The 26,569-nt window shown below is 46.9% G+C and overlaps 1 protein-coding gene across 1 annotated transcript in view; it reads right to left on the bottom strand.

Moving 5' to 3' along the window:
* SH3BGR (SH3 domain binding glutamate rich protein) overlaps nt 1–21,264 on the bottom strand; it is a 60,100-nt gene extending 38,836 nt beyond the window's left edge. The window contains exon 1 of the mRNA XM_077293871.1: nt 21,104–21,264. Coding sequence (XP_077149986.1) covers nt 21,104–21,148 — 45 coding nt within the window. The 5' untranslated portion in view covers nt 21,149–21,264. The remainder of the gene's footprint in view (nt 1–21,103) is intronic.
* Between the last annotated feature and the right edge of the window lie 5,305 nt (nt 21,265–26,569).

Genomic DNA, 26,569 nt, shown 5'->3' on the forward strand with positions numbered 1-26,569 from the left:
TCAATACCCTTTGAAACATGATCAGGAGCGGGGCCTCAAGGGGCAAATACAAACGTTACTCGATAATGGTGCCCTGGTACCCTGTGTTTCCCCATGTAACACGCCCTTGTTTCCTGTTAAGAAAAAGACCCCACCCGGCCAACCCCCTGTGTAGCGGCTGGTACAAGATCTACGGGCAGTTAATGCAGTTACTGTTCTAGAAACTCCTGTGGTGCCTAATCCACATACTCTTTTGTCACAGATATCTCAGGATGCTGCTTGGTTCACAGTCATCGACCTCGCCAATGCCTTCTTCAGCATTCCATTACACCCAGATTGCCAGTTTCTGTTTGCATTCACTTATCAGGGACGACAATTGACATGGACAGTTATGCCTGCCACAAGGGGCCCAAAATAGTCCCAATCAGTTTGCAAAAAAAAATATGTGGCTGATCTTTTGTTGTGTGCACGAACAGAGCAGGAAGCCATTGCTGCCACTGTTAAGGCCCCGTCTCACATAGCGATTTACCAACGATCACGACCAGCGATACGACCTGGCCGTGATCGTTGGTAAGTCGCTGTGTGGTCGCTGGGGAGCTGTCACACAGACCGCTCTCCAGCGACCAACGATCAGGGGACCGACTTCGGCATCGTTGAAACTGTCTTCAACGATGCCGAAGTCCCCCTGCAGCACCCGGGTAACCAGGGTAAACATCGGGTTACTAAGCGCAGGGCCGCGCTTAGTAACCCGATGTTTACCCTGGTTACCAAAAAAAACAAACAGTACATACTCGCCTTTCGGTGTCCGTCAGGTCTCTTGCCGTCTGCTTCCTGCTCTGACTGAGCCGCCGTACAGTGAGAGCAGAGCGCAGCGGTGACGTCACTGCTGCGCTCTCACTGTACGGCCGGATCTCAGTCAGAGCAGGAAGCAGACGGCAAGGGACCTGACGGACATCAGATGGTGAGTATGTACTGTTTGTTTTTTTTGGTAACCAGGGTAAACATCGGGTTACTAAGCGCGGCCCTGCGCTTAGTAACCCGATGTTTACCCTGGTTACCAGTGAAGACATCGCTGGATCGGTGTCACACACACCGATTCAGCGATGTCAGCGGGACCTCAACGACCAAAAAAAGGTCCAGGCCATTCCGACACGACCAGCGATCTCGCAGCAGGGGCCTGATCGCTGGTACGTGTCACACATAGCGAGATCGCTACTGAGGTCGCTGTTGCGTCACAAAACTAGTGACTCAGCAGCGATCTCGCTAGCGATCTCGCTATGTGAGACGGGGCCTTTAGACTCCTCAAGTATCTGGCAGATCTGAACTGTCGGGTTTCGGCCTCGAAACTTCGGTTCTGCCTTGGTCAAGTGATATTTTTGGGTCACTGTCTCCTTCAAGGGTGTCAGACACCTCATAAAAGAAAGAAAAATAGCCATCAGCTCCCTTCCTTTTCCAAAAGATGAGACTGAACTCCAGCGTTTTCTTGGACTATGTACTTATTGTCGTCAGTGGATACCGGACACATCCCACATAATGCAACCTCTCTACAATGCCCTGAAAGACGGTTTAAGATATGCTGATGATTTTGGCAGATTACACACCGGATACGCTGTTACTACGGAAGACACTGTAGTGCATGGAGCTGCACTCCCTCCTTCACTGTCAGCACAAGAAGTAGAACTTCAGGCTCTGTCTACTGCATGTGTTCTGGCCAAAGACAGGCGGGCTAATATATACACGGACTCACAGTATGCATTTGGTATTGCTCATGATTTCGGAGCCCTATGGGCCAATCGAGGGTTTATTACCACCGCCGGGACTCCAGTGGAGAATGCTGAAGCTGTTAAAACCCTCATGGACTCAATCAAATTACCTACCCAGGTGGCCATTATCAAAGTTAAGGAGCACGGTCCTAGGAACAGTCCACAGACTGTTGGTAACGCCTTTGCGGATATGCAAGCAAAAGCTGCTGCTCTCCTACCCATTGACCTGACCATACCAGCTATGGTGACCACACGCTCTCAGCATAAACAGTTACAAGAAACACTGACTCTACAGGAACCTGATGATCGACGACAGACTGGTTTTCTGTCGGACCCCGCGAGACTGCTTAATGACGATGCAGAGAATGTCCCCAAAGGAAGAAGTGAAGCAGTGGAAGGCTGATGGAGCACGTATGGACATGGTCTCTGGAAAAAGGACCAACTTGTGTGTCTCCCTAAGCGGCTGTACCTTGCTATTGCCATGTGGGCACATGGGCCCATACATCGAGGAAAAAAAAAACAGGCCCTTGCCCTGGTACAAAAATTCTACTGGGCTCCAGGTATTTCTACAGTCCTGACAGCACTCAACCGTGCATGTAATATTTGTCAGACCTGCAATCCCGGTCAACTTCAACATGTACCCCCGAAGCACCTTGCTAAGCCCGACTATCCTTTCTAAAGGCTCCAGGTGGACCACATCACATTGCCTAAGTCTGGAAGGTATGAATATTGTCTGGTGGTTGTTGACATGTTCTCCAGTTGGCCGGAAGCATTCCCCGTTACCAACATGACTGCAAAAACCACAGCGAAGAAACTGGTGATGGAAGTTATATGCAGATATGGTGTTCCAGAAGTTGTTGAAAGTGATCAAGGTCCGGCCTTTTCTTCTCATGTGTATCAGGAGGTTCTGACAATGCTTGGATCTACTGTAGCCCTCCATACTCTGTACTATCCACAATCCAGTGGGAAAGATGAGAGGCTGAACGGCACACTGAAGGGACAATTGACCAAAATGATGCAGGAGACTACGGCTCCATGGCCAGAGCCCCTACCCATTGTACTGTACCATATTTGCACTACCCCTAAGGCAAAACATGGCCTGTCCCCATATGAGATATTGTTTGGTGCTAGGCCCCCAGTTGAAAATTTACAGTCTCAGTAGTTATCAGAAGAAACTGACCGTGCTGTTCAATATGTTATTCAGCTTAGTAAAAATCTTGCTAACATCTATGTTTTAGTTTCTTCTTCCCTTCCAGATTAAGCAGAAACCGATACTTGTCACAACTTGAAGTCTGGTGATTTTGTGGTCGTGAAAAGCCATGTCAGAAAACACGGACTAGAACCCTTGTATAGTTGCGGAGCGCCCCCACACCGCCGCAGGGCCGAGGGGTACCCGGAGCCGGGCCTCTGGGATCTCAGTCCTGGGGTTGTCACGGTGGCTAGACCCGGTCCGTGGCCCTGTCTGTCAGTGGGGGACGTCCGTTGCAAATAGGTGCTGTTAACGGTGGTGTAACGGTGCAGTTGTGGGGTGCAGGTCGCGGTAAATAACGAGGACACCAGGTTGCAGTCTCTTTACCTCTTTACTGGAGATCTCTCGGTCCTCAGTCCGGAATCCGGTCCACCAGGCTGCGCAAGTCCGGCCGGTCCAATGGCACCTCCAGAGTTCTCCTCACAGGTGGAAATCAGTGCCTTCCTTCTTAGCGCTTTGTGTTGTAGTCCTTCCCTGCTGTGCTTACGGAAAGTACCCCACAACTGTTGTGTCTGTTTCTTAAGTTCCCTCACAACTCGATTAACTGATCTTCTGCTAATCTTCCGTCCCTTCCTGATGTTACAGTAAGAACGGCACCCGTTTGTCAGGTAGGCCTGGAGTTCTTCCGGGACCCTAGAGACGCCCCTCTCCCGCAATTGCCCCCCAAGACTTCATAGGTGATATGTGGTAGACAGCCCGCCTGAGACTGACTGTCCTGCCGCTGTTTGGAGTATGGCTTAAAGCTGTATATTATTCCACTCCCTCGGCGTTCCGGCCACCGGTAATGCGCCTCAGCAAGGTGCTGCCTCTTTCAACAAAACCCCTGCTGGTATTCTCCTTCTGCTTGATTTCGTTTCTCACTCAGCACAATCTATCTCGCTTCTAATCCTTTCTTAGGGCACCGCCGCTATTCTGAGCAGGCACGGTCCCGTTACGTTCTTTCAATGCCAAGCCTCTGCCAGGATCCCACCCCTGGCAGAGACCCTACTGTCTCTTCCTCCACAACACCCTCTCTCACTAGGTGTTGCTTCGTTCGATCCAGTCAGCTTTCTCTACTAACTTCCTGCCTGACCCCCAGTTTACCCACTATGGTGGGGAGTGGCCTAATGAATAGCACCCTTAGCTCCCCCCGGAGGCCCAGCTGTGAAACATATTGGTGTCTGTGATACCTGATTGGAGGAACTCCTTCAGTGCCATCGAACGCACCATGGCTCCCCTTAGTGGCGGAGCCACAGTACTGCAACGACCAGGACTCTGGGGCGCTGCACTCCCCCCTGGTTAAACACAGTACTCCGGGACTGGGAAGAAAACAACAATACAGGTTAGCAAAAAGACATACAAATTTGTTGAGTGCAAAACAATAAGCATACTTGAACAGGCTTCCCTTTATGGGAGGTGAGGACACTTTAACGTTACAAAACATAATCAAATATCATAGCAACAGGCTACAATTAACTCTCATTACCCAACCGGGTATTCTACTAAGTGCAAATGCTGGAACAATAAATTAACATTGCCTTTAAGAAACATACACTCTTAGTTTATCAAAGGCCTTCCTATAATCACATTACAGGGCAAGGTAACTTCACATTCTCCTACTTTGAACCTGCAGGACCGCCTGTCCCTATGGCACCAGACCTACTGCCTCTCCTTTCTTTTACAGGACCGCCTTGTTCAGCCAGGGCCTACTGCCTTTCTCTACTATACATAGTATAGACATAACATTCCTTTCAATTTGAGAGCATGGAGCACACTCTGCTTGGCTCCTATAAGGACTCACTCACTAACCCCTACGGGTCTACTTTCTGTCCTTAGTAACGAACTAACTTTCTATGGGGACGCAGGGTTTACCTTCTATCCTCACATTCGTTATTACTTCTTTACTTTCAGTTAAATGGAACTCTACATCTACCCCTACGGGCTTTCTGCATCTTTCTCTTCAAAGAACATTATCTAAGTTTCACATTTTAAACAAATTAAACACACATAACTTTTCCATGAAAAACAGTTACATTTTCTTCAAAGCATTATCTCGACATTACTGTTCTAAAACAGTATCACTTTCAAGTTCAATTCTAACCTCCCCTTTAAGAGGAGATCAAGTCTTTCTGAGGTAGCTCTTCTTCTCAGCCTACCAGTCCATGCAAAGGCTCCGGAATGGTATCTTCGCAAAATGTCTTTAAACAAAACCAGTAGGAAGCACCTTTAAGAAGGTGCAAACTATTTACAAGGAAGTTCAAATCATGCACAGTCCATGATTTCGCAGTTTGTGTAACTTTGTGCAAAACTTCAAGAAAACAACAATAGTGACCCCGGGTCAACAAAGGGGTCACCTTTTTAAAGTTTACCCTGGACGGGTTTAGCAGCAACTTAAAGAACAAACAGTAACTATTTACATTTTCAGGTTTCCGAGGTTTACTCTTGCTCAGGTGGCTTGGGCTCCTGCCCCCCGGCCACTGTGGTGCCAGTGTCCGCGGTTCGAACGTGCAGATGAACTCGACTGGCCAACTCGGTGGCCGCTACCAGGCGCACCGTTGCGATGGTGACAAGGTCGGGTGCTCCTGGGACCAGGTCCGAGGTGGTAAGGGTCGCGGCTCCAAACATACACCGCCGAACATTCCGTGCATACCACCCGAGTGGGTTCTGGTGGCGGCTGTAGGTCACCTGATCCCCCTTTTGCAATGGTTCTCCACTTCGGCCACAGCAGGGAGCCCTCACGTTACAGTGCGCAACAAAAACGTTAGTATCCAATCCCGGCTCGTGTATGAGGCCCCACCCCCTTCTTGCATGGTAGGCCAACACAGTGCCCCGCCTTATCACGTCTCTGTCATCCCATGCCGGAGGGGATTGTTGTATTTTCGATGGACCCATCGGCTCGGCCTCTTTCCGGCCTTTCCACTGTAGAATCAAGCACTGTCTATATTGTTCTCACGTAAGCACCGCAAGAGTGGACCCGTTCTCCTGGGATCCATCTGTCCCAACCCAGGGGCTGTCCCACCGAAGAACTACTCCATCTAGACTCACATCCACGGGCTCTCCCACTCTAGTCGACAGCGGTGGCACCATCCTCCCCAGGTCACCAGGGGATAACACCATTAACCCTGCCGAGAAGGGTCGACCTTTACTGAGATGGAGGTGGGTCGTGGAAGCGGACTCGGGAGGGGGAGCAGGGGCGTCTTCCGTACCTACGCCTGATGTGGTTCCACCGATGTCGATCCGGTCCGCTGACAAGAACGCTGGAGTCGGCTGCTGCTCGGACCGCGGCTCTTCCGATGCGGCCCCCGAACGCTGCTCCGCTCGCTGTGGTTCCTCCTCCACTGACTCCGAGGCCAGGATTGGGGAGCTCGGCCGCTATCTGTTCCAAGGACTTCGGATCCGCCGGCTGTAGAGGACACGGGTCCACTTCCAGTGAACGAGGGTAAGCCGGGACTGTTCCTTCCTCGCTCAGGCACTTGCTGTTCATCATCGCTGCCTGATAGTCGGTGGCAGTGCATGCACCTGACTCCACCATTCCTCCGAGGTCGGGCTTCTCCATCTCCTGCTTCCCGCCGTCGCAAATCAGGAGGTTGTCTTCTGCTTTGGGGCAGGTCATCTCCTTGCAGCCCGAAGCGCAGAGGGCGGTATCCATTTCTCGCGCCATTCTGGTAGTCTCCTCCCATAGCACGCCCTCCTTCTTCTCCAGAGTAGCAATGGCGGCGGCTTTTGGCGGGAACTTCTATTGGTCAGTGGTAGCACACAGTCTCTCAATAAAGCTACAGTTCATGCACAACAAATCACAGTCTCTATGCACACATGACCTGATTCTTCAGGCTTAAGTAGATCCTGTTCGTGACGCCAAGTTGCAGAGCGCCCCCACACCGCCGCAGGGCCGAGGGGTACCCGGAGCCGGGCCTCTGGGATCTCAGTCCTGGGGTTGTCACGGTGGCTAGACCCGGTCCGTGGCCCTGTCTGTCAGTGGGGGACGTCCGTTGCAAATAGGTGCTGTTAACGGTGGTGTAACGGTGCAGTTGTGGGGTGCAGGTCGCGGTAAATAACGAGGACACCAGGTTGCAGTCTCTTTACCTCTTTACTGGAGATCTCTCGGTCCTCAGTCCGGAATCCGGTCCACCAGGCTGCGCAAGTCCGGCCGGTCCAATGGCACCTCCAGAGTTCTCCTCACAGGTGGAAATCAGTGCCTTCCTTCTTAGCGCTTTGTGTTGTAGTCCTTCCCTGCTGTGCTTACGGAAAGTACCCCACAACTGTTGTGTCTGTTTCTTAAGTTCCCTCACAACTCGATTAACTGATCTTCTGCTAATCTTCCGTCCCTTCCTGATGTTACAGTAAGAACGGCACCCGTTTGTCAGGTAGGCCTGGAGTTCTTCCGGGACCCTAGAGACGCCCCTCTCCCGCAATTGCCCCCCAAGACTTCATAGGTGATATGTGGTAGACAGCCCGCCTGAGACTGACTGTCCTGCCGCTGTTTGGAGTATGGCTTAAAGCTGTATATTATTCCACTCCCTCGGCGTTCCGGCCACCGGTAATGCGCCTCAGCAAGGTGCTGCCTCTTTCAACAAAACCCCTGCTGGTATTCTCCTTCTGCTTGATTTCGTTTCTCACTCAGCACAATCTATCTCGCTTCTAATCCTTTCTTAGGGCACCGCCGCTATTCTGAGCAGGCACGGTCCCGTTACGTTCTTTCAATGCCAAGCCTCTGCCAGGATCCCACCCCTGGCAGAGACCCTACTGTCTCTTCCTCCACAACACCCTCTCTCACTAGGTGTTGCTTTGTTCGATCCAGTCAGCTTTCTCTACTAACTTCCTGCCTGACCCCCAGTTTACCCACTATGGTGGGGAGTGGCCTAATGAATAGCACCCTTAGCTCCCCCCGGAGGCCCAGCTGTGAAACATATTGGTGTCTGTGATACCTGATTGGAGGAACTCCTTCAGTGCCATCGAACGCACCATGGCTCCCCTTAGTGGCGGAGCCACAGTACTGCAACGACCAGGACTCTGGGGCGCTGCATGACGATCCCTACCAAGTCCTCAGTATCACTCCTATGTCAGTAAAGCTGGAAGGAAGGTCGACGTGGATCCATGTATCACACTGCAAGCTGGTCAAACAGACTAGTAGCAAACAAGGGGACATAATGTTTTGGTTTTTCGTATTTCCATATAATAATATTGGTAACCACATGGGACAGCCTAAATTCCCCAATATCCTTGAATAATAAGTTTGTACAATATCATGAAAGATTAATAGCACAGATGGGTATAGCCAATAAAATTGTCAGTTCTATTTCCATTTACCCTATGATTACACAAATGTGGGATAAATTGCTTAGGGCCATAGATTTTCTAGATGATCAAATTTGGGATATATTGGATATACTTAATACTACTGTTGCTGTCCAAAACCAATTTATTATGGTCACTAATTAATACACTGTAGTACTGGATTACTTAACAGCAGCACAGGGTGGTATGTGTCAGGTTATTGGATCCGCTTGCTGTCATTATATAGATCCCAATAGCACTAGGAAGTTAAAGTTAGAGGATATTCAAAGACTCAGAGATCAATATAATAAAGACAATGACCGTAATAAGGACAGTTGGTGGGCAGACACCTTCTCCTTTCTTAATCCAGTCAATTGGTTTGAGGGACTTGGGGGCTGGATAGCTGGAATCTTGCAAAGTTTGTTATATATTGTTGCCTTTATCCTTGTTATGTATATAACACTAAAACTTGTTCTTTGGTGTATTTCTGTATGTATTAGGAAATTCTGCACTAAGACAACTAATGATGAAACCAAAAGCGTTGCCACGCCTGCTCTTCTCTACATCGATTTCACAAAGTTACCTGATGAAGATACCTTCAAAAGATCCCCACCACTGTTATCAATAATTGTTATTCGTAAATTCTAGTATACAGGGGGGACAGGTACGCCGCAACAGCCATGGCTGGTAACATGGCACCAGCCATGTGAAGACCAGTACCCCTCAAGCTTATAGCTTGGGATAGTACCTCTGATGCTGGACATTAATTAACAAAATTTATCTAGGGGGGAATGTGAAGGGACAAATTAAGAAAGATTCTCCATTTTGTGCTTTTCGACTCCATTTTGTTGTTTTGATATAAATTTTGTTAGTAGGCTAAAGTTTACAGCTGTTATGAGACCTTGATTGTTGCAATCTAAACAGAACATGAGACTGAGGGTGTATTGTTCTATGAAACTTTGACGCACAGACTGTTCCTGCATTCTTATAGGTTAAGAACTGTGAGCGTGTTCTTATGCTGATTGGTTGAAGTATAATTTCTATGACTATGAAAAGTCATACACAATAAACGGGGGCCAGAGAGATCTGCTTGATCCCCCAAACAGAGGCACACGTCTCAGTCTGGTCAGTTTCAGTTGCCGGCAACGCCCTGTAGATTAATTTGGAAATCACTGAGTTAACCGTGAAGGATCACTTTAGATCCTCCCTCAACAATACCAGGAGTGGGTGAAGACGCAGCAACAATGTCCCAGCAGCTAGTCCTCCTGACACATATAAATGCACACTTCGCTGGCCACACCTGACACCTCTGGCAGCAAAACAAAAGATTGGACATCTTAAAATTCAGCAGCCAATCTTTTTTTTGGGGGGGGAGATTTGGGACCCCCCAACCCACATAAACATTAGATGGATGGCTGATTCATATGTTTACTTGGGCAACCATTTTTGGGTACATTCAAGCCCTACCTTGCTCCTTGTGGGAGTGTCACAACCTAGAAATGCCCCAGCCGGCCCCAGAGCTACCACTTTGGGCGGGGATTACATTATCTTGTGATCTATTTTGCCAAAGATTCCCTGGAGATCTATGTATATGAAAGGGAAAGATAACTAAATATTGGTGCAAAATGAGTAATATTATTTGTGGGGAGCTGTACTGAGGGCCACTAAAGCAAATGGCTTGTCCATGCATCCTTTAGCTTCACTTGCCGAGTCAGTGGGCAGATTGGCCTCCAAATAAAAGCTGAGTACAGCCAATGGTAGCCAAGAGGGGTTGGCTGTCCTACAAAAAAACATAGTGCAATGGCAAAATATGCAACTACATAGGCATCTATACTATAACTGGAGATGTGTCCTTCTGTCCGAAGCCTCCGGCGCCTGCACAGTGTGACACTGGAGTCAGAGCATGCGCACACCGCACTATGGCACCATTTTATTGAAGACACTGTGCATGTGAATTCGCAGACACAGTGTATCCAACAAAATGGCGCCGGAGCGTATTGCAGTGCACAAACTTGCCAGGTCCGTATGACGCAATATATACTGCCGGACAATCATAGGTCAGCAGCTGATGTCGGCATGCACATGACTGGGTGCATGGCAGTGATGTCTGGCGCCACCCATCGCTTGGACGCTGAAGTCAGCTGCCGGATTCAGAAGATGACAACACACTAAAGGGGAGCGGGGCAAAGGTGAGTAGGAGCGTTTATTGTTTCTTTTTTTTTTTTCCTATGTATTGAACAACAGCAGCGCAGGCAGCAGGACATACAGTACAGACCAAAAGTTTGGACACACCTTCTCATTGAAAGATTTCTCTGTATTTTCATGACCATGAAAATTGTACATTCACACTGAAGGCATCAAAACTATGAATTAACACATGTGGAATTATATACTTAACAAAAAAGTGTGAAACAACTGAAATTATGTCTTATATTATAGGTTCTACAAAGTAGCCATCTTTTGCTTTGATGACTGCTTTGCACACTCTTGGCATTCTCTTGATGAGCTTCAAGAGGTAGTCACCGGGAATGGTTTTCACTTCACAGGTGTGCCCTGTCAGGTTTAATAAGTGGGATTTCTTGCCTTATAAATGGGGTTGGGACCATCAGTTGTGTTGAGCAAAAGTCTGGTGGATACACAGCTGATAGTCCTACTGAATAGACTGTTAGGGTATGTGTCCACGTTCAGGAAACGCTGCGTTTTTGACGCAGCGCTGAGCCGCAGCGTCAAAAACGCAGCGTCCAGATGTTACAGCATAGTGGAGGAGATTTAATGAAATCCCGTCTCCACTGTGCATTAAAAAACGCATGCGTTTTTCCTGCAAAAACGCACATGCGTTGCGTTTTTTCAGAACGCAGCATGTTGCTACAATGAGCAAAACACGCAGGAACACCGCAGGTGACCTGCCAGTGACCTCAGGTGCAGTTTTGGTCAGGATTTTACCTGCATAAAATCCTAACCAAAGCCTGAAGCAAACCTGAACGTGGACACATACCCTTAGAATTTGTATTATGGCAAGAAAAAAGCAGCTAAGTAAAGAAAAACGAGTGGCCATCACTACTTTAGGAAATGAAGGTCAGTCAGTCCAGAAAATTGGGAAAACATTGAAAGTGTCCCCAAGTGCAGTGGCAAAAACTATCAAGCGCTACAAAGAAACTGGCTCACATGAGGACCGCCCCAGGAAAGGAAGACCAAGAGTCACCTCTGCTTCTGAGGATAAGTTTATCCGAGTCACCAGCCTCAGAAATCGCAGGTTAACAGCAGCTCAGATTAGAGACCAGGTCAGTGCCACACAGAGTTCTAGCAGCAGATACATCTCTACAACAACTGTTAAGAGGAGACTTTGTGCAGCAGGCCTTCATGGTAAAATAGCTGCTAGGAAACCACTGCTAAGGACAGGCAACAAGCAGAAGAGACTTGTTTGGGCTAAAGAACACAAGGAATGGACATTAGACCAGTGGAAATCTGTGCTTTGGTCTGATGAGTCCAAATTTGAGATATTTGGTTCCAACCACTGTGTCTTTGTGCGACGCAGAAAAGGTGAACGGATGGACTCTACATGCCTGGTTCCCACCGTGAAGCATGGAGGAGGAGGTGTGATGGTGTGGGGTGCTTTGCTGGTGACATTGTTGGGGATTTATTCAAAATTGAAGGCATACTGAACCAGCATGGCTACCACAGCATCTTGCAGCGGCATGCTATTCTATCCGGTTTGCGTTTAGTTGGACCATCATTTATTTTTCAACAGGACAATGACCCCAGACACTCCTCCAGGCTGTGTAAGGGCTATTTGACCAAGAAGGAGAGTGATGGGGTGCTACGCCAGATGACCTGGCCTCCACAGTCACCAGATTTGAACCCAATCGAGATGGTTTGGGGTGAGCTGGACCGCAGAGTGAAGGCAAAAGGGCCAACAAGTGCTAAGCATCTCTGGGAACTCCTTCAAGATTGTTGGAAGACCATTCCCGGTGACTACCTCTTGAAGCTCATCAAGAGAATGCCAAGAGTGTGCAAAGCAGTCATCAAAGCAAAAGGTGGCTACTTTGAAGAACCTAGAATATAAGACATATTTTCAGTTGTTTCACACTTTTTTGTTAAGTATATAATTCCACATGTGTCAATTCATAGTTTTGATGCCTTCTGTGTGAATTTACAATTTTCATAGTCATGAAAATACAGAAAAATATTTAAATGAGAAGGTGTGTCCAAACTTTTGGTATGTATTGTATACCAGTATGAAGGGCATATACAAGGATGGGGGATACACTCAGGATGAGGATGAGGGGCATATATAAGGATGGGGGGCACATACAAGGATGGGAGAGCATACAAAGATGGGGTATATATACCAGAATGGGGGGCACATACAAGGATGGGGGTTATATACAAGGATGGGGGCACATATATACCAGGATGGAGGATATATACAAGGATGGAGGAAATATAGCAGGATGGGGGATATATACCAGGATGGGGGCATCCACCAGGATAGGGAGCATATACAACATATACAAGGATAGAGGATACATACCAGGATGGGGGGCACATAAATACCAGGATGGGGGATATATACCAGGATGGGGGGCACATAAATACCAGGATGAGGGATATATACCAGGATGGGGGGCACATAAATACCAGGATGAGGGATATATACCAGGATGGGGGGCATATACAAGGATGGGGGGGCATATACCATGATGGAGGGCATATACCAGGATGGAGGATATATACAAAGATTGGGGGCTTATATCAGGATGGGAGGTATATACAAGGATGGAAGATATATACAGGGATGGGGACATATACTTGGAAGGTGGGTATATGCAAGGATGGGGTGCATGTACCAGGATGTAAGAGCATATTCAAGGATGGGGGCATATACAAGGATGGGGTGCATATGTCAGGATGGAGGGACATGTGTCAGGATGGGGGAAAATATACCAGGATGGCGAACAAATACCAGGATGGGGGAGAAGAATATTCCTTTATAGCTGCAGTCTTCTGTCTGTGGCTGAAGTTTGTTGCCCCTGCCTGCTCTCTGTTGCCCCATCTGCTATCTACTGCCCCCGCCTGCTCTCTACTGCCCCTGCCTGCTCTCTGTATGAGTTGCTTTTTTCTAGACTAATAACTCTATTCGGGTTAATTTGCCATGTTGGCGCTTGGTCTCTAAAAGGTTCGCCATCGAAGGTCGCAGTTAGCAGTGGGGTACCACAGGGATCAGTATTGGGCCCTCTTCTTTTTAACATATTTATTAATGATCTTGTAGGGGGCATACAGAGCAGAATTTCAATATTTGCAGGTGACACTAAACTCTGCAGGGTAATCAATACAGGGGAGGACAGTTTTATATTACAGGGCGATTTATGTAAACTAGAAGCTTGGGCTGATAAATGGCAAGTGAGCTTTAATGGGGATAAATGTAAGGTCATGCACTTGGGTAGAAGTAATAAGATGTATAACTATGTGCTTAATTCTAAAACTCTGGGCAAAACCGTCAATGAAAAAGACCTGGGTGTATGGGTGGATGACAAACTCACATTTAGTGGCCAGTGTCAGGCAGCTGCTACAAAGGCAAATAAAATAATGGGATGCATTAAAAGAGGCATAGATGCTCATGAGGAGAACATAATTTTACCTCTATACAAGTCACTAGTGCGACCACACTTAGAATACTGTGCACAGTTCTGGTCTCCGGTGTATAAGAAAGACATAGCTGAACTAGAGCGGGTGCAGAGAAGAGCGACCAAGGTTATTAGAGGACTGGGGGGTCTGCAATACCAAGATAGGTTATTACACTTGGGGCTATTTAGTTTGGAAAAACGAAGGCTAAGGGGTGATCTTATGTTAATGTATAAATATATGAGGGGACAGTACAAAGACCTTTCTGATGATCTTTTTAATCATAGACCTGAGACAGGGACAAGGGGGCATCCTCTACGTCTGGAGGAAAAAAGGTTTAAGCATAATAACAGACGCGGATTCTTTACTGTAAGAGCAGTGAGACTATGGAACTCTCTGCCGTATGATGTTGTAATGAGTGACTCATTGCTTCAATTTAAGAGGGGACTGGATGCCTTTCTGGAAAAGTATAATGTTACAGGGTATATACACTAGATTCCTTGATAAGGCGTTGATCCAGGGAACTAGTCTGACTGCCGTATGTGGAGTTGGGAAGGAATTTTTTTCCCCAGTGTGGAGCTTACTCTTTGCCACATGGTTTTTTTTTTGCCTTCCTCTGGATCAACATGTTAGGGCATGTTAGGTTAGGCTATGAGTTAAACTAGATGGACTTAAAGTCTTTCTTTAACCTTAATAACTATGTTACTATGTTACTATGTATTGTTGTAGTACATTCAGGGCCGTATTTGCCACTAGGCACTCGAGGGCACGTGCCTAGGGCGGCGACATTGCGGGGGGTGGCACCTGAGCAAGGTTTTTTTTTTTTTTTAGTCCCGGGTCACAAACGCGACCGACCGCCCCGCACGCCTCCGAGTCCCACCCATCCTCCTTGAAGACGATACTCACCCTGCTCCAGCGATGCCTGGTCTCAGCATGGCTGATGGCTCATATTCCCCTGTATGCATGGCTCATAATCCCCCCCCCCGTATGCATGGCTGATGGCTCATAATTCCCCCCCTATATGCATGGCTGATGGCTCATATTCCCCTGCATGCATGGCTCATAATTCCCCCCCCCCTGTATGCATGGCTGATGGCTCATAATTCCCCCCCCTGTATACATGGCTGATGGCTCATATTCCCCTGTATGCATGGCTCATAATGACCCCCCCCTGTATGCATGGCTGATGGCTCATTATTCCCCCCCCATGTGCATGGCTGATGGCTCATATTCCCCTGTATGCATGGCTCATAATGACCCCCCCCCCTGTATGCATGGCTGATAGCTCATTATTCCCCCCCCTGTATGCATGGCTGATGGCTCATATTCCCCTGTATGCATGGCTCATAATTCCACCCCCCCATATGCATGGCTGATGGCTCATACTCCCCGGTATGCATGGCTCATCTCTCCACCCCCTCCCCCGCTCCTTCTCCCATCTTGCATGGCTCGGGCGGCTTACCTTCCTCCTTCATCCCCCCTGTCCCTCATCCCTCATACTCACCTAACAGCTGTCCCACACACCGCGCGGCTGCGCCAACATCCTCCCTCTGGCTCTGTCCCGCCGCAGCGCCTTCTTCCTGAGTGAGCGGTCACGTGGTACCGCTCATTAAGGTCATGAATATGCGCATATTCATGACCTTTAATGAGCGGTACCACGTGACCGCTCACTCAGGAAGAAGGCGCTGCGGCGGGACAGAGCCAGAGGGAGGATGTCGGCGCAGCCACGCGGTGTGTGGGACAGGTGAGTATGAGGGACGAGGGATGGGGGATGGGGGGATGAAGGAGGAAGGTAAGCCGCCCGAGCCATGCAAGATGGGAGAAGGAGCGGGGGAGGGGGTGGAGAGATGAGCCATGCATACCGGGGAGTATGAGCCATTAGCCATGCATATGGGGGGGTGGAATTATGAGCCATGCATACAGGGGAATATGAGCCATCAGCCATGCATACAGGGGGGGGGGAATAATGAGCCATCAGCCATGCATACAGGGGGGGTTATTATGAGCCATGCATACAGGGGAATATGAGCCATCAGCCATGCATACAGGGGGGGGGGGAACTATGAGCCATCAGCCATGCATACAGGGGGGGGGAATTATGAGCCATGCATACAGGGGAATATGAGCCATCAGCCATGCATACGGGGGGGGGAATTATGAGCCATCAGCCATGCATACGGGGGGGGGGGGGAATTATGAGCCATGCATACAGGGGAATATGAGCCATCTGCCATGCATACAGGGGGGGGAATTATGAGCCATCAGCCATGCATACAGGGGGGGGGGGAAATTATGAGCCATGCATACAGGGGAATATGAGCCATCAGCCATACATACAGGGGGGGGATTATGAGCCATGCATACGGGGGAATATGAGCCATCAGCCATGCATACAGGGGGGGAATTATGAGCCATGCATACAGGGGAATATGAGCCATCAGCCATACATTTTGGGGGGGGGAATTATGAGCCATGCATACGGGGGAATATGAGCCATCAGCCATATGCAGCGCCCCAGAGTCCTGGTCGTTGCAGTACTGTGGCTCCGCCACTATGGGGAGCTATGGTGCGTCCGATGGCACTGAAGGAGTTCATCTGATCAGGTATCACAGACACCAATACATTTCACAGCCGGGCCTCCGGGGGGAGCTAAGGGTGCTCTTCATTAGGCCACTCCCCACCATAGTGGGTAAACTGGGGGTCAGGCAGGAAGTTAGATTAGAAAGCTGACTGGGTTGGAACCAGGCAACACCTTGTGGCAGAGGATGTTGTAGGGGAAGATACAGTAGGGTCTCTGTCAGGGGTGGGATCCTGACAGAGGCTTGGCAAAGAGAACGAACGTAACGGGACCGTGCCTGCTCCGGGTAGCGGCGGTGCCCAAGAAAGGATTAGAAGAGAGATAGATTGTGCTGAGTGAGAAACGGGATCACGCAAAGGAGAAATACCAGTAGGAGTCGTGCTGTAAGACCGAAGCAACATCCTACTGAGGCGCAATACCGGTGGCCGGAACGCCAAGGGAGTAGAACAACATTCAGCTTCAAGCAATACTCCAAACAGCGGCAGGACAGTCAGTCTCAGGCGGGCTGTCTAACTCAAATCACCTATGAAGTCTTGGGAGGCAATTGTGGGAGAGGGGCGTCTCTAGGGTCCCGGAAGAACTCCAGGCCTACCCGTCAAACGGGTGCCGTTCCTACCCGAACCTCAGGGAGGGACGGAGGATTAGCAGAACATCATCTAGTCGAGTTGTGAGGGAACATCAGAAACAGACACAACAGTTGTGGGGTACTTTCCGTAAGCACAGCAGGGAAGGACTACAACACATAGCGCTAGGGGGAAGGCACAGATTTCCTCCTGTGAAGAGAACTCTGGAAGTGTCATTGGACCGGCCGGACTTGCGCAGCCTGGTGAGCCGTATTCTGGATTGAGGACCCAGAGATCTTCAGTAAAGAGGTAAAGAGACTGCAACCTGGTGTCCTCATTATTTATCGCGACCTGCACCCCACAACTGCACCGTTACAACACCACTTATTGCACCGGACGTCCCCCACTGACAGACAGGGCCACGGACCGGGTCTAGCCACCGTGACAACCCCAGGACTGAGATCCCAGAGGCCCGGCTCCGGGTACCCCTCGGCCCTGCGGCGGTGTGGGGGCGCTCCACATACATACAGGGGGGGGAATTATGAGCCATGCATGCAGGGGGGGAGGGATGAGCCATGCATACAGGGGGGGTGGAGTGATGAGCCATGCATACAGGGGGGGAGGTGGAATATGAGCCATGCATACAGGGGGGGTGAATATGAGCCATGCATACAGGGGGGGAGTATGAGCCATGCATACAGGGGGGGGAGTATGAGCCATGCATACAGGGGGGGAATATGAGCCATGCATACCGGGGGGGGGGAATATGAGCCATGCATACAGGGGGGAGGGAATATGAGCCATGCATACAGGGGGGAATATGAGCCATGCTTACAGGAGGGGGGGTCATTATACAGTATGGAGAACTGTGTGTGGCCATTATACAGTATGGAGCATCATGTGTGGCCGTTATACAGTATTGAGCATCATGTGTGGCCATTATACAGTATTGAGCATCATGTGTGGCCGTTATACAGTATGGAGCATCATATGTGGCCATTATACAGTATGGAGCATCACGTGTGGCCATTATACAGTATTGAGCATCATTTGTGGCCATTATACAGTATGGAGCATCATGTGTGGTCATTATACTGTATGGAGCATCATGTGTGGTCATTATACAGTATGGAGCATCATGTGTGGCCGTTATACAGTATGGAGCATCATGTGTGGCCAATGGCCATTATACAGTATGGAGCATCACGTGTGGCCATTATGCATCATTTGTGGCCATTATACAGTATGGAGCATCATGTGTGGTCATTATACAGTATGGAGCATCATGTGTGGCCATTATACAGTATGGAGCACTGTGACCATATTGTTTTGTTTATAATTATTGTATATAAAACAGTGTGATCAGCAGTGCTAAATGGCTGTGGTTGGGACGTGGATATGGGTGTGACTAGTTGTGAAATGGGTGTGGTCAGAGGCGTGGCCTAAAATTTGCGCGCCGCACACTTTATGCCTCCTTCCCTTCTTCAAAAGTTGGGAGGTATGGTACCGCATTTGCCAGGTCATGGCAAGTGCCGCAAATTCCATAGGGAATGAATGAGGCCAAACGCAGTGTTGCTGTAAGTGATCCGTTACACGGCACATGCAGAAAAACTGACGGATCTGCTGCAAAAGGCGACTTTCACATCAGCAATTCTTGCTAAAGTCACTGCCGATAGTGTCATACTCACCAAAGGGGGGGGCAGCACTAAAAGTGCCTAGGGCAGCAGAAACCCTAAATACGGCCCTGAGTACATTACTTCAATAAAGTGGCGCCGGAGTCAGTGCATGCACACACCGCTATCTCTTCTGGCTGTGCAATCCCATCATATCGGGGCCAAACATTTGCAAAAAAGGAAACCCCTTTTAACTCCTGTTTGTCCTTTTTTGGTGGATATGACAACAGAACATCGTCACAGCATGCAGCAGCTTCCCTGGGCGCATAATTTAAAAAAGAAAAAAATAGTAGTGGTGTGTTTAATGTTGAAGATCCCGGGCAGTGGACATGCCCATGGGTTTGTACCCAATCTCTGGGGGAGCGTAACGTTTATCTGTATCAGCGTCAACATGGCACCCATACAGTTGGATATAGTGGTAGAGCAGGGAGCCAGGGGCGGACTTGTCATTGGTGCAACTAGTGGCTCAAGAGGTAAGTGGGCCCCATTTCCATCTCCAAAACATGTGGAATTGTGCCTATTTATGAGCTATTGGACTTGCAAGGGCCCATATATTATTCTTACACAGGGGGGCTATTCTGTCAGAGTCCGCCAGTGCAGGGAGCTCTGAGCCTGCTCTGCCGCTCTCCACCCTGCGTGCCACAGGCAGCACAATCAAGTCGCCGCATTATACCGTCTGTGCCCGTTGTCCGCTCTGTTTTAGGACTCCTTCACTTCGATAAGATAAATATTAATTTTATTTTTGGGGGGGAATTATTATTTTTCGAGGGGGTACTCAGGGAGCATCATAACCTTTTATAAGGGGGTGTTAAAAATTTCTAAAAGGGGCATTATTTGCTTTAAGAGGGCATTGCTTGTTTGAGGGGTTTTCATGAAGCATTAATTGCTTTAGGGGGGCATCATTACTAGAACAGCGGACAGTCGGGGGTAATTTTCCAGGATCCGTATTTTTTTTTATCTAAAAAGATATATAGAAGAAAAGTTTTACATTGATTTATTTTATGTCTGGAAGGTTCCAAGCATTCCTTCAATATCTCCGTCAGCTCCACGAGAACTGTCTTTGAGTAGTTGAAACATACTAGGCTCAAATTCATCAGAGATCAGCTGTCAAGCAGGGATATATACGGAAACAGCGGCCCTTCCCCCATGAAGCCCCCTGCTCTACCTCTCCCCTGTTCTCTCGCTTTTTTCATTTACAACTCCAGGGTTTTCTGCACATTATACAGTGAATATTCCAATCATTTAAAAAAAAAAAAAGTACACCCGATCCACTGTATATAGAGACACATTATCCCATCATCCAGCGCATGGGGCGAACATGATCCCCCTATGGATTAAATTACACACAAGAGCAACTCGATCTGCAAACTCAAGTGACAAGAAGGCCAAGTTTCCGCAATGTACAGTAGTTATCATTACATGTGTTTTTGTCGTTTTGAGTGTTTTTATTATTTTGTATATAAAACCCCATAAAACACTATACATTTCCTTATTTCTTTCTTTACACTGGAGTGGTGTAAACTTTATTACTTTTTTATTTTAGCTTAATTTTTTTAGCCAAATATTTAAAAATCAGTTAAAGCTAAGACTTTTTAAGATCATTGTGTTAAACAGACCTTAACATAATAAAATGTGCTAATTTCCAATAATTAAATAATATTCATTCTAGAAAAATATATATATATATTTTTTTTTGCTTTATGTAATTCTTCCTCTTTTTACTTTTATTCTTGAAAAAAAAGGGGGAAATAAAAACAATCAGATTAATATAGCAAAAAAATCTCCCTATCTGCTTGTTAACTTTTAATTTTCTTTTTTGCTTTTATGCTTTTTGTCACTTCAATTATTTTCTGTTAATATTATTATTATTTTATTATTGTTTTGACACAGGTTTCTTTTCTAAAAAAAATTTCAATATATCTTTTAAATGTTTTGTATTTTTATTTTACTTTATCTTTTCTAAAGTTTTGTATACTTATTCAATACAATAATCATCAAGCATACCATACTTATACTTTTTGTATATCTTTTTGAATTTTTAATGACATATGGTTTTGCATATCGATTGCATCTTTTTGTATTTTTTACTATATTTTTTATACCAGTTTGTATATTTATTGTGTATTTTTTATGTATATTTTTGCCTTTTTTTAACCGTAACCTTTATATAGTTTTGTATATTTATTATTTCTCTTTATTTTTGTATTTTTTATTGTATCTTTTATACAGTTTTTATATCTAGCTTATGTTGGATATATTGTACTTGTTACCATGTATTTTTATATTTTTACTACAATCTCTTTTTTACTTTTTTGACGTTTTGTGGTATATATTGTGTATAGCTACAACTTTTTAAACTAAACCTGCACGTTAAAAAATATATATTTATATGTATATATAACAACAATGGTGGCGACACTTACCGCAGTTGATCCAGCTACGGTGGCGACAAATACCTTGATGACCATTTTGTCTGGAGATTTCCGAGGACCCTGTTAATCCGAGGATCCCAAGTGTCTTTCACAGACAGAATCCCAGGGCAGTGTGTGTAAACCTAACCCTCTCCAGCCTGTCCACATTGCAACCTGATCATTGGCTCGGGGATATTTTGGGAGCGATTGGTTCTCGGAGGGCATCTGTTGTGTGGGCAGTCTAGCAACTCCATCTCAGCACGTTAGGTTGGCCGCCGTCCCTAGAAGGTAAGGTAAGATAATACACCAATCAGAAGGTTCTTGAAGCGTGCAATTGATTTATGATGCCCAGATATTAGTAAGTGAATTAAAAGAGAAAAAAGAATTTGCACTAAGCGGAAAATGCATTAACTCTTGAGAAGCCAGCTGCTGACCCTAGAATAGCTGAAGTGTGAGAGCCCTACCAGTCACAGAACAGGGAATCCCCCCATAAAGACATTTACAAAGCCGTCCTGCCAGACAAAGACCCCTCCTAGCCTCAGGTGCAAAGCCCACTAGTGTCTAAAGCCAAAGTTCCCAAAATTATAAAGCAGAATGTTCCCCAATGATTTTCAGTGGAAAATTTCCCCAATGACTATAGTGATGTCACAGTGCAGAGATAATAGATAAGGTGATGTCACAGTACAGGGATAATGCACACAGTGATGTCACAGTACAGGGATAATACACACAGTGATGTCACAGTACAGGGATAATACACACAGTGATGTCACAGTACAGGGATAATACACACAGTGATGTCACAGTACAGGGATAATACACACAGTGATGTCACAGTACAGGGATAATACACACAGTGATGTCACAGTACAGAGATAATACACACAGTGATGTCACAGTACAGGGATAATACACACAGTGATGTCACAGTACAGAGATAATACACACAGTGATGTTGCAGTACAAGGATAATACACACAGTGATGTCACAGTACAGAGATAATACACACAGTGATGTCACAGTACAGGGATAATACACACAGTGATGTCACAATACAGGGATAATACACACAGTGATGTCACAGTACAGGGATAATACACACAGTGATGTCACAGGACAGAGATAATACAGTGATGTCACAGGACAGAGATAATAAACAGTGATGTCACAGTACAGAGATAATACACACAGTGATGTCACAGGACAGAGATAATACAGTGATGTCACAGGACAGAGAAAATAAACAGTGATGTCACAGGACAGAGATAATACACACAGTGATGTCACAGTACAGAGATAATACACACAGTGATGTCACAGTACAGAGATAATAGATAAGGGGATGTCACAGGACAGAGATAATACACACAGTGATGTCACAGTACAGAGATAATAAACCCAGTGATGTCACAGTACAGGGATAATACACACAGTGATGTCACAGGACAGAGATAATAAACACAGTGATGTCACAGGACAGAGATAATACACACAGTGATGTCACAGTACGGAGATAATACACACAGTGATGTCACAGGACAGAGATAATAAACACAGTGATGTCACAGGACAGAGATAATACACACAGTGATGTCACAGTACGGAGATAATACACACAGTGATGTCACAGGACAGAGATAATAAACAGTGATGTCACAGTACAGAGATAATAAACACAGTGATGTGACAGTGTAGCGCCCCCACTGCCGCAGGGCCGAGGGGTACCCGGTACCGGGCCTCTGAGTCTCTGCTCTGGGGTTGTCACGGTGGCTAGACCCGGTCCGTGACCCTGCTGAGGGGCGTACAATAAAGGTGAAGGTATAGTGACAATGTTATGGTGCGGTGCAGGTCGCAGGAAACAACGAGGACACCAGGTTGCAGTCTCTTTACCTCTTTACTGAAGGCTTCAGGATCCTCAGTCCGGAATACGGTTAACCAGGCTGCGCAAGTCCGGCCGGTCCGATGGCACCTCCAGAGTTCCCTTTGCAGGTGGAAATCTGTGCCTACCTTCTAGCGCTTGTGTGTTGTGGTCCTCCCCTGCTGTGCTTACGGGATAGTCCCCACAACTGTTGTGTCTGTTTCTCGTGTTCCCTCACAACTCGATTCTGATGTTCTTCTTCGTCCCCCAGATGATATGGCTAGGACGCACCCGTATGACGGGGAGGCTCGGAGCTCTTCCTGGACCCTAGTGTCGCCCTTCTCCTGTTGTTGCCCCCTGTGTCTTCATAGGTGATTTGTGTGAGACAGCCCGCCTATAACTGACTGTCCTGCCGTAGGTTTGAAGTATTGCTTGGAGCCTAGTACTTCCTCGGCGTTCCGGCCACCAGCTGCGCACCTCAGTAGGATGTTGCCTCGTCTTACAGCACGACTCCTACTGGTATTCTCCTTGTTGCGTTGATCTCGTTTCTCACTCAGCACAATAGACCTCGCTTCTTGTCCTTTCTTAGGGCACCGCCGCTATCTCGTGCAGGCGCGGTCCCGTAACGTTCTCTCAGTTCGCTAGGCCCCTGTCAGGATCCCACCCCTGACAGGGACCCCCCTGAGTCTCTCCCCGCAACACCCTCTGCCACAGGATGTTGCCTGTTAGATTCCCAGTCAGCTTCTCTCTAACTTCCTATCCAACCCCCAGTTTTACCAGTATGTGAGGAGTGGCCTAATACATAGCACCCTTAGCTCCCCCTGGAGGCCCGACTGTAAAGTGTATTGGTGTCTGTGATACCTGGTCAGGTGAACTCCTTCAGTGCCATCAGACGTACCATAGCCCCCCTTAGCGGCGGAGCATCAGTACTGCAACGACCAGGACTCTGGGGCGCTGCAACAGTATAGAGATAATAAACACAGTGATGTCACAGTACAGTGAAAATATGCAAATTGCCTCTTTAGAGAAGTAGCAATCCTTAAAGTTAATATCAACCCTTCAACAAGCCTTGCCATATGACTTAGGATAGAAGCCTAACCAGAATCTCAATTTGCAGAAATAATGTTTCAGGGTATTGCCCTTTGTGTCTGCAAATTGAGATTCTGGTTTGGCTTTTATCCTAAGTCATATGGCAAGACTCGTTAAAGGGTCGAATTGCTACTTCATATAGGTGGCATTAGAGTTCAAATCCTTTTCCTTTTTGAAGTGGCAATTTGCATATTTAATTTTCCGAGAGGAGCATGGCATGGCTTATAAGTCTCCTTACACTGGCATGCCAGGCATGCCACTCTCCATAGGGAGAAACATTACCCTTTAAATCCCAGTGCAGGGAAAATAAACACAGTGATGTCACAATACAGCCAGGGGAAATTAACAGTACAGAGATAGTGCACACAGTGATGTCACAGTACAGGGGTAATAATGAAAGAGATGTCGCCGTAGAAGGATTTAACACTGTGATGTCACAGTACAGGGAAAATATACACAGTGATATCAAGTTACAAATATAAACATAGTGATATCACAGTACAGAGACAATATACATAATTTGATAACAGTGATGTCACAGAACAGAGGTAATAAACACAATGATATCACTGTACAAGGATAATAACATGGCTCCAAACTGTCCTGGATTACACTCTGGGAAATCAAACTTACAACTTGCATCATTATAGGCATCAGCTAATGCTATGAGCCACAGCCTCCATTGACAAGCATGAGAGAATTTTCTATACTTGAAGATACCTTGCAGGTAATGACCCCACAGTACTGGTTTACCACCAATGGCAGCAAGCCACGCAACCGCTATGGGGCCCGTGTGCCAGGGGGGAATCTGCACTGGGCACCCCATCTGACATCGTATTTTCAAATGAATAGGTATCCTGGAGAGATGGCAGCAGAAGGGGAACGAGGAGAGGTTAGTATTTATTTATTTTTAATGTGGGGCCCATTATACTATATGGAGGACTATATTGGGCCCATAATACTGTAAGGAGGACTATATGGGGCCATAATAATGACAGCAAAAGGAGAGCACCGAATAGAAAGAGCCCAAAATGAGTGAAAAAATTATAATTTTATTAATTATAGAATAACATTGAAATAAGGTGCAAGTGGGATCAAAACACCAGTAAAAAGGACGCTAAACACGGAAGACACAGCTGAAGTTAAGACGTAACAATAAATCACGGCAGAAAATCCAATAACGTATATACAAAAGGCCAATTGGAAAGTGCATGTGTGCATATTTGATATAAACAAAAATACTCATTGTTAATTGCAAATATAGATCAAGTGATATGCAATGTGACAGACAACAGCAGGTATATCTAGTGAAAGCAGAATTAATAGGATAATTAAAGTGTCAGTGCATATAGTGATAGTACATGTGCTGGAGCGGCCAGAGTGTACTTACTCAAGTGAGGAAAAAAAAAGACAATAATAGTCTAGAGATTTGTACTGCTGCTGCACATAATACAATAGAGTAATACCTACTGTAAGATGAAAACTGTCACAAGCTGTGCAGTGGATGCGTCCATCCTGACGCACGCTTCAGCGTCTGCCAACGTCAGGGGGTGATAATATTTTATGGAGGACTATGTGGACTCCACAATACTGTATGGAGGACTATATGGGGCCCATAGTACTGTATGGAGGACTATGTGGGGCCCATAATACTGTATGGAGGACTATATGGGATCCATAATACTGTATGGAGGATTATATGGTGCACATTATACTGTAAGGAGGACTATATGAGGCCATAATACTGTACAGAGGACTATGTGGACCCCAAAATACTTTATAGGGAATTATGTGGGGCCCATAATACTGTAAGTAAGACTATATGGGGCCCATTATACTGTGTGGAGGACTATGTGTGGTCCATAATACTGTATGGAGCACAATGTGGGGCCCATAGTACAGTATGGAGGAGTATGTGGGGACAATAACACTGTAAGGAGAACTATATGGGGTCCATTATACTGTATGGAGGACTGTGGGGTCCATAATACTTTATGGAAGACTATGTGGGACCCATAACACTGTATGGAGGACTATATGGGGCCCTTTTTACTGTATGGAGGACTATGTGGAGCGGATAATACTGTATGGAGGACTATACAGGACCTGTAAGACTGTATGGAGGACTGTGTGGGGCCCATTATACTGTATGGAGGACTATATGGAGACCATAATACTGTATGGAGGACTATGTGGAGCTGACAATACTGTATGGAGGACTTTGTAGGACCCATAACACTGTATGGAGGACTATGTGGGCCCATTATACTGTATGGAGGACTATATGGGGCCTATAATACTGTATGGAGGACTATGTGGGACCTATAATACTTCATGGAGGACTGCATGAGGCCCATAATACTGTAAGGAGGACTATATGAGGTCCATTATACTGTATGGAGAACTAAGCGGGGCCCATAATACTGTATGGAGGACTATATGGGGCCCATAATACCGCAGAGTGCAGCAGTATCTTTAGACGCATCAAGGACTGAGTTTTCATGAAATCACATCCAATTTGCTTGGACAT

The sequence above is a fragment of the Ranitomeya variabilis genome, chromosome 3 (genome assembly GCF_051348905.1).
Source record: "Ranitomeya variabilis isolate aRanVar5 chromosome 3, aRanVar5.hap1, whole genome shotgun sequence".
In the NCBI taxonomy this organism is placed as follows: Eukaryota; Metazoa; Chordata; class Amphibia; order Anura; family Dendrobatidae; genus Ranitomeya; species Ranitomeya variabilis.